Source organism: Montipora foliosa, chromosome 6, assembly GCF_036669935.1.
Source record: "Montipora foliosa isolate CH-2021 chromosome 6, ASM3666993v2, whole genome shotgun sequence".
NCBI classification, from domain to species: domain Eukaryota; kingdom Metazoa; phylum Cnidaria; class Anthozoa; order Scleractinia; family Acroporidae; genus Montipora; species Montipora foliosa.
The window spans coordinates 29,011,243-29,021,242 of record NC_090874.1 but is presented as its reverse complement, the minus strand read 5'-3'; the positions used below and the strand labels follow the sequence as shown (position 1 = coordinate 29,021,242).

Here is a 10,000-nt window from a genome sequence, read left to right as displayed (position 1 = left end):
CCGCAGAAGTTCTTTAAACTTTGCAGAGTTTCATCTTGGCCTGCTGATCACTTTTGTGCAATAAAAAACTGGGCCAAAATATAGGGTGTTTTGCAAGGCTTTCCTGTTGCCATGGTAACTTGTTACGCCACAAAAATGACTGCATCTTCTTCAGCAATAATTGGTGTTTCACATGGTACCATAACGTTGTTGTTACGTGATAAAGTGTTGTTGCGTCAATCCTTCTAATAACAAGTGGTTTGAGCCACCTTTAAACGGCATCAACATTTCCCATTTCTTGTGACAATATTGGCACAACAGAAGCTGTACCTTCCTTTATACATACTCTCTAGCCGAGGTTGAATTTTACGAGGACTTCAAAGGAATGTCAAAAAAATAAGTTTTGGGATACTGGCGAAACTCGGAAGACTTTCACATCATTTGCAGATTTCGATGATCTGTCTATGGCTGTTGTTGAACGCAAAGCCCTGGACACTATTCTGATGAGTGGGCAGCTTTGTGATTTTACAGGAGGTTCAAAGTTGGTCAATGTATTAACAACTTTTATACCTCGATAGACGTTAGTGCTTGCAAGGCTCTGCCTCCAGTACGAGCTGAAAAAGACCAAATGACAGGAAATCAGCATAAGAGGCATGACCATATATACCTTGTATAAGTGACCCTCCATGTGCCATGTGCATTTTCACGACATGCATCCACATGAAAACAAAAGAGATTAGCACACTTTAGCACATGAAGAATCTTTCCTTATTAAAAAACTCTTGTTTCACTGGACACACTCACCACAATGAAGCATGCTTACATTCTCAAACAAAAGCAACATGAAAAATAGCATGGCATCTTAAAGCCTGGTTTTAACAACAGCGCAAGCACAAGAGCAAGCATACGTAGCTTATGCTAGTGAAAACGAGCGTCGACAGAAGCATTGAAATCAACCAAGGCATCCACAATTTTGTTCACATGCTCAGAGGCAGAGAATCTGGAATGAGTGCCTTAAGAGCACCTCTCAGCAATTTTCACCTAAGACTGTGCAAGATAAAAACAATCAAAAATTGCCAAATTTTGTCACAATAAAGGACTACCAAAACCATTTTTAGAAAAATATGTTTTAGTTTGTTTTGATAATTATTTTACCTGGATGGTGACTTTTTCGGTATGGGGCCTTGTGAGCGAGTGAAAACGACTCCAAAATGTCGCTTGCTTGAATCGCTATTTTTGAAATAACGAATGAGTAACTTGAAAATCAAAACAACATGGCACAGCTAGAGTAATTCATGCACCCTTTAGCGCTGTTAACGGTACAATATACCAAAACTGGAATTTTTGACCAAATTTTAAAACTTAACCTTTTTTAGATTGATTACAGGGTGCCAAATTTGTGAGAAATTCGACTGTCAAAAAATCATCCTGGTAGATGGCTTTCTCAAACGAGACGATATTCATCGGAATAAGCAATGTTTCTGCTGCAATTAAATTCAATAAAAATTTTGGGTAAATGAAACGGAGGATTTTTGAGGCCCAATTTCAACATGCTGTTTGTCAACAAAAGTCGACCTTTGACCACCTAAGCGAAGGCAAGGTTAATGTATATTGAAATCACACTTGCTAATCTTGATTTATTCACTGAACAATTCGAGACTTTTACTGGAACTACTATAGGTAAAATGGAACGTGTTACTGAAATTCAACTGTCTTTAGTTTAAGAGTGACATATCTGGTAATTAAAATAACTGACCTAAACATTTGCATACTAGTAAGATTTATTCCATTCCATATTTTTACGCAAACAAGTTTCCTTAATTCACTTTCTGAACATACCTGCAAAACAAACAAAGAAGGGTATCCCCCTTTATATAAGTATACGCTGGTTGGATTTTCCTCGAAGCCCTCAAACGACCATTGAACCAGTCGAACGCTTTGTGACCTTCGTGAGTTGTGCCGTGATTGTGTTGTCAGAGCTGTCACGCAAGATATTAGGACAGTTGTGAGACTGGGCCTACGGTTTATAATCCTTATCCCAGAAGACTTGAAAGTCTTACATTTGCAGATGTAATTACAAAGGCAGCACTTTCCCCTCAGTTATTTTAAGACCCTGAGTGTTGGTCCGGCCAGAGTCGAACTCACAACCTCCCGCATGGCAGCCCGATGCTCAACCAACTGAGCCACCAGTGCACGGTATAAATGGCATGGCAGTGAAAGGGGAGCGCGGATTAACCCTTTCTCAGTCTCAAAAACTTGATTGGCGCTTGACTTGCTGTTCTAGCAAAGTTACAACTACTTATGACCGAAGTTGTAGCACAGTGGCGAAGTTTTACCGGGCTTCCAGTTCTTTCTTTTTGCCAAGACAATTGTTTGAGCTATTGCGGTTTCCGAGTTGAAGAAAGGATTCCTATGCACCCACATTCTTTTTTCAAGATAAGTTGTGTTGTTACATCGAGGGGTAACGCATCTTTCAGGCATTTTTTCGAATCAACTCTCAAATCCTCATGTTCTCTGACCACGTGTTAGTGAATTTACGTCATAAGTCGAGAGAAGACTTCAGCAAGTGGTATGCCGAAATGGCAGGCAATTTGCACGCTATTTAAAAAGTCGTAGAAAATGCGGCTCTCGTTTGAATGGAAAAGTGCAAGTTCATTTTTCAATATGGACTTCCAAAAGGGAAAATAAACATTTTTAGGCTATGGGCACTTTAACTGCAATGTTATGATACCATATGAAACACCAATAAATGCTAAACCAGATGCACTCATTAATGTGACGTAATAGGTTATCATGGAAACAAATGAGCCACCGAAAAACACGCTATATATTATCTTTAAATGCGTATATCTCAAAAACGAACTCGATGATTCACATTTTTTATTGCTAGAGAGTAATTGGCACGCTAAGACAAAACTCATTGCAAAGTTCAAGACCCGATCTAAGTGCGAAGTTTTTGTTATGAAAATTAGTTTTCATTCATATGTAAAGTAGAACTAATTACCATCACAAAAACTTTGCACTTAGACTCGCTTTGATGAGGAGGCAGACATTAACTCGGAAATGGCCTATTATCTGCAGCAGATTCATAGCCACCATCGCAATTGGGAATTTTAAGGTGGTTCTGAATCCGCTTCAGATTCTTTCAAAATTTGCAGAGTTTCATCTTAGCCTGCTAATCGCTTTTCAGCAATGAAAAATGGGGGTACCTTAGTTCGTTTTTGAGATACTAAGTGCTTTAACACAAAATATAGGGTGTTTTTAGATGGTTTTTTTATTGCCATGGTAACTTATTACGTCACAGTAACATGTGCATCTTGTGGTACCATAACATTCCCGTTAACTAAAACAGCGTTAAAGAGTTAGTCTGTCTAATGAGACATTCCCTCAAAAATGGTTGAAACTGGTTTGAGCTACCTTAACACACGCGCTAGTTTCTGGATAGTGTATACATCAGTGAACGGAATTAGCATTGTTGTGGTCAATAGAATTCTCTAAAACCCGCAGACCACCACACCATGTATTTCTTGTAGGTTGGAAAATTAGCCAGGATTTATTGTTCGTTAACGCTCAGAGAGAGAGCGCAATTTATTCAAAAACTCTAGGTGCAAGTTTAATTCAGAAAATGATATTGAAATATATTTTCAAGAAAAACCAAATAATGGCGCAAGGTGGCTGTACGGCTGTGAGGGTGTATAAATATCTTATTTTACCAATAGTTCGTCATTAGAAAACTACAATTGTACGTATAGGGTTACAGATTATTATTATTATTATTATTATTATTATTATTATTATTATTATTTATATTATTATTATTATTATTACTATTATCATGATATTTATTTAATAATATTATATAAAATACATAATACCAGTATATATTATATAATACATCATTATTATTTAAATTTATATACTACTACTAATAATATTCTTATTATCCATTGTAATGTATGTCAGAAAATAAGCCGGGAGACACTAGCTTCGTAAGCTCCACTGAAATTCGAGGATAAATAAAGTTATGCATGAATAAATGTATGTATATCGGTTGTTCTATTCATGCAATACTGTATTCCACAGCGGGGTTAGAACTTACGCGATGCCACAGGAATCAGTAGTTGAGTAAGCTTTTGAAGTTTTTGAGACTGAGCAAGGGTTAATCTGTGCTCCCCTTTCACTGCCATGTGTGATGCCCATTCACGTGGGCGCGCGCAATTTTCCTTGTTACATTTCCATCAGATTCCAAATCGATCTCGATGCCATGGGCAAATCGTCGTACCTCATCTATCTCAAAAACAGCTTTAAAAGCAATTAATAAGAAACCAATAACCGTTAGTTTCACGGGCAGTGATGCAATCCGGCTGCGATGATCAATGTACTCGCTTCAGGGACAACTGGAAAAGTCAGTCCTAGCAGTCTCGTACAATGATACATGTTGACATAGTCTTACATATCTTCCTTACTCGATTTTCACAATTGGAGCAATTGCTGAATACCCGTCCACAAAGGAGCGTTTACGTTTGCGGTGCTAGCCGCAGTGGCGAAGTGAACGAAAAAGGGTTTCGCGTGGTTCACGTCGCATAGAGTGAATTGAGTAGAATGGCTGGTGCCGCAGTGCCTTAGTCGACTTAAGGTTAAATTGAGCTGAGTAGACTGGTTAGTGCCGTAGTGCCCCGGTGCTTGCCTCGTGGATTGAAGAACAAGGTATATCCAACAACACAACTGTGGCACTGCGGGGGTCCATTTCTTGTGGGCGGGTATTCTGCTTTTTTTTTTGGTAGTATCTGCGGATTTCGCAGTGGTTTTCTGCTGAATATCTTAATTTAAGTGATTTCAGTTAAAGCTTACCTGCACGTGCGAGCTAAAGCCTATTGTATCTTCTGTATCTAGAGAAGAATCCGACACTTTATAGCTTCTCAAGTGTGCCTTGGTGTCCTTACCACATTTTGCTATTTTTATGCATTGAACGTTTGCTGCATTATCAGAACTTGGGCCACAAGTTCCCCCAACAAACTCAGAATAACCGCAAGAAGCCATTCGTCTGTGTGCTTTGTCCTAATCTCTTGCGTGACAGCTCTGACGACACAATCACGGCACAACTCACGAAGGTCACATAGCGTTCGACTGGTTCGATGGTCGTTTGAGGGCTTCGAGGAAAATCCAACCAGCGTATACTTATATAAAGGGGGATACCTTTCTTTGTTTGTTTTGCAGGTATGTTCAGAAAGTGAATTAAGGAAACTTGTTTGCGTAAAAATATGGAATGGAATAAATCTTATTAGTATGCCAATGTTTAGGTCAGTTATTTTAATTACTGGATATGTCACTCTTAAACCAAAGACAGTTAAATTTCAATGACACGTTCCATTAAACCTAAAGTCTCGAATTGTTCAATGAATAAATCGAGATTAGCATGTGTGATTTCAATATACCTCGCCTTCGCTTAGGTGGTCAAAGGTCGACTTTTGTTGACAAACAGCATGTTAAAATTGGGCCTCAAAATCCTCCGTTTCATTTACCCAAAAATTTTTATTGAATTTAATTGCAGCAGAAACATTGCTTATTCCGATGAATATCGTCTCGTTTGAGAAAGCCATGTACCAGGATGATTTTTTGACAGTCAAATTTCGCACAAATTTGGCACTCTGTAATCAATCTAGAAAGGGTTAAGTTTTAAAATTTGGTCAAAAATTCCAGTTTTGGTATATTGTACCGTTAACAGCGCTAAAGGGTGCATGAATTACTCTAGCTGTGCCATGCTGTTTTGATTTTCAAGTTACTCATTCGTTATTTCAAAAATAGCGATTCAAGCAAGCGACATTTTGGAGTCATTTTCACTCGCTCACTAGGCCCCATACCGAAAAAGTCGCCGTCCAGGTAAAATAATTATCGAACAAACTCAAACATATTTTTCTAAAAATGGTTTTGGTAGTCCTTTATTGTGACAAAGTTTGGTAATTTTCGATTTTTTTATCTTGCACAGTCCTAGGTGAAAATTGCTGAGAGGCGCCCTTAACTTGCCACACATAGCAAATTTCCTTGTGCTTATGCTGTTTTGTTTTTACACAACGCAAGCGAACACAAGTGTGAGTGCGTTACTTGTGCTTCTGCTTACCCTTCTGCTTATGCTTGCATCAACCCCCGTTTTTATGGTGAAATAAGCGCTATTATACTTGTGCTTGTGTCACTATTGAAAACCAGGATTAAGTGTAAAAGAAACACACAAGAAGTGTGTAAGGGCAGATGACAGCAGGACAAAGAAAATACGGAAACCTCACCAATGTCTTACAGTCTGAATTGAGTCTTCAAGATAATCGAAGCAGGGTTTAATTAATTAATTAATGCATGTTAATCATGTTAACATGTTTCAAATTCCGGAAAAGTATTTTCCTAAAAAAAACTCTTCCAAAAATTACAATTTCAGCCTTCAGATCTTTTATCAAATTATAGCCTTTTGTCCAAAGGAACAGCTTGATAGCTAAAGGCGCAAGCAAAGAGCACCATAGTTAAGAAAATATGGTAACCAATCAATGCAATAAATTTTGGGTTTAGGTATGACATCATTGACCATCTGTCCATACGTCTGCCCCTCCATGTTTGCTTATGTGACCAGTACCACACCAGTCTACAGCATACATCTTTGATATTGGACTTCTATGTTAAGGTTAATTGACACCTGTCAAACCAAGGCATCTGCTGAGCAGTCTCAAGTGGTCATATCGCTGGCTCAAGTTTAGAGCCCACTGAGGTCAGCTTTTTTTTAACTTGACCGCTGGTCAGGTGCTGTTTTTCTCTAGGATCACAGGCTCAACCCAGGTTACCAAACATAAACAAGGCTTAATTTTTCATGTGCTTTCTGGGCTCGACACAGCTCCATGGCCATACCACGCCAACTAAAACTCTGAACAGCTTTCAAGTTTTGTTTACAACCGACCAATTGAGCCAGTTTACGTGTTTAATGAAGCTGTTGAAGGAACACAAAAGCCCTTGAGGGAAGACATTTGTTGAAATATCTAGCCCGTTGACGAGATACACAAAGCTTTGTAGCACATGATTGTCAAACTATAGATGGGTTCACGGTGAGATCATTAAATTGGCAAGGTCTTCTGAATTTTTATCTACAGGAGGTTGAAGATGACCTACAAATAAATATTTTCTCGAAGTTTCCAGTTCCATGATGTCTTTTGTTTTGAAAGTACAGCATTTTGAATTTCCTACCCATCACCTTACGTGACACCATGATACCAAACTATTTGATGGAAAAAATGTCTATCCTTATGAATCTCAGCAATTTGACCCTTTCATGAAGATTAGGAGATGTATTCATACACATGTATTTATCTCATGAGTGAAATGTAAGCCCTTTCATGGCAAAGTGAAGTCCAAATGTTGGAGCATGTTGATCCACCCATGCAAAATTTCATTATAAAGTTGCGTGAAACGCTTTGACAAATAGCTCAGAACGATGTACCGCAAAGGAAAGGTGGTTTCTAATTTGTTGCCTGCAACATTCCAAGTTATTGGCCTTTTTCATCAAACATTTTAATTTATTTTTTTTGCTGTGTGACAGTGAAAATGATCTATTGCACGTAGAATTTTCACGGTCGAGAAACTATCAATATGAAAGCTGTGGTAAATCAATTCCCAGAGTTCAGCTTCCCCTATTCACATAACAAAATATTCTACATCTTCCATATTTTCCCCCTGTACATTTCTGCAGAAGTCACATGTGACTCTTGAGTGCCTATTTTTTTCCGTTGTTCAGGAATGAAACTCAACTTTTTATTTTCAACTGGAATTAAATAGCAATCAATTGTACTCTTTTGGGATGAAAAGAGGAATGAAACTCAACTTTTTATTTTCAACTGGAATTAAATAGCAATCATTTGTACTCTTTTGGACTTAACGAATAGTTGATTTTGTTTTTTTGTTTTGCGCTAAAATGCAAGCGAACTGAAGTGAAGTGAAAATTAAGGAGAAGAAGTTTGTTTAAATCACGTAATTTAAAGCAGGTAATTTGTTGGAGTGGATGTCGTTTGAAGCTTGTCCTTTCTTGGTTGGCATATTTTTCAGACGAGAAAAAATCAAAATGTGAATCTCGTTCTCAGAGACAAAGTGGAATAAAGTACAGCAATAAAACTCTCTTTGGACCTAGAACTGACAAAGCTTCCTAAGGATCTGTCACAACACAAGCTAGTACGTCTGTGATTTCTAATTCTAGCGTTATTCCTACTCGCTGGCTTAATTTTGACCATTGACTCTGAAACGGCTTTTTTCCTTCCATTCGCTTGCAGAGGATGTGTTTGTTTTCTTTTAAAACAAGCACAATTCAAGAAAATTCATTTCCTAACTGTTGAATTTCACCGTAAATTTCACTTCAAAAGCCGATATTGCATTCACCGCTTTGTGATTCATGCAGTATTGGTTTTGTGTGTGAAATTTACTGTGGAATTCACTAGTTTGCCAATGAATTTTTCTACAGAAGAAAGCGAAGAAAATGATTTCATTAAGCAGTATCGAGAAACACCAAAACATGGACCATTCCAAAACCCTTCATTTTACTAACTGTACAGCCAGTAAGAGTAAACAATGCGGGAGCTTAGTAAAGTGTAGTTATTTCTAGCAGCTGTGGTCCAGTAAACTTCTGGCAGTTGCCAGCTAATCATTTCACAATGGACCTTTACCAGCAGATGCTAAAAAAGGAAAACTTCTTCCGGCAGCAAAATCAAATAAAATGTGATCAGTGCATCATAAACCTTTGATGAAAAATCTTGATGAAAATGTCTTTGAACAGAGAGCATTGCTCCGTTTAAATCAGCAAAATTTGTCCCGTAGAACCAAAGATATGATTTCTTCAGCATTTTGCCATGACTTGACATTCAAATGCATGAAAGAAAAAAAATACAAAACTTTTGCTTGCAGAAAAAAAAACATATAAATGTGATTGGCACATCCATCGTAGAAAGTTGAGAAGAACAATTTTCTTTCAAACCAGAGCATTTCACCATTTAAATCAGCCAATTATGTCCAGTAAAACCGAAGATACGATTTCCTTCAGTGTTTGTTATGACGTGTCATTCACAACCATTTCATGATGGCAGACTTGCCGGCACGTGCCAAAAAAACATAATCCTTTTCCTTGCAGAAGAATCAATTGAATGTGATCAGCGCCTCATAGAGTCCTTTCAGAAAAACATTGTCTCTGAAGAGAAAGCATTTGAAAATTGTACAAAACAGAACTGAAGAGGTGATTTTTTTTCAGTATTATTATAATTACTGTAAAGCTAAAGAAGTCCATGAAGCACTTTAAAAAACTTTAAGAAAGATACTTTGATGATGATGAGATTTTATAAACTTCATCACAACCTCTATTTTGATCGGCCACAATTCGCAGTGTAAATAATCTCTCATGGTGAAAATGACAACTGAGAATTTCAAGATGGCAGACAAAGGAGTCATGTCGTTGCGGGCACATTGAAGAGCCCATTGACCTATTATCGTTTCTTGCATATGAAAACAAGCAAAAGGAAAGAAACAAAGGAAAGGATAGTTTGCACCTGTCAAGAGAATTTGGGTACGATAATATCTAGGCATATAGCAAAATGTCTAAAAAATCATCCTGCTTATTGGATCCCATCCCAACTAAAGTCATTATCTAATTACTTGGTGTCCTACGACTAGTGATTACTCAGATAGAAAATAAATCATAATTGAACGTTTGGTCGTCATTGTTAAAAAAACAGCATATTACGGCAAATTGCAGCAGTGGCACTCCAAAAGCTCTTTGTGAAGTTTTTTTCCATATCCATATCCAAGAACAAATGAGATTCTAGAGATTGCAACAACTATCCTGGGATCTCCTCGCTTAACATTGCTGGGGAAAGTGTGGTAAAGATTATTTTCTGTGGCGACTCACTACAGGCATATGTGACGGAATCTTGCCATGAAGCCTATGCAGGTTTACAGAAGGACGCAGGACTGTAAATATGACCTTTTCATTGGCACAACAGCAAGGAGT

At 37.8% G+C, this 10,000-nt stretch overlaps 1 protein-coding gene across 4 annotated transcripts in view; it reads right to left on the bottom strand.

Moving 5' to 3' along the window:
- LOC138007091 (delta-1-pyrroline-5-carboxylate synthase-like) overlaps nucleotides 1-10,000 on the bottom strand; it is a 209,368-nt gene that overhangs the window by 83,614 nt on the left and 115,754 nt on the right. For all 4 annotated transcript variants that reach the window (XM_068853811.1, XM_068853813.1, XM_068853812.1 and 1 more), the window contains one exon: nucleotides 550-593. In XM_068853811.1, the coding sequence (XP_068709912.1) occupies nucleotides 550-593 (44 nt within the window). The remainder of the gene's footprint in view (nucleotides 1-549; nucleotides 594-10,000) is intronic.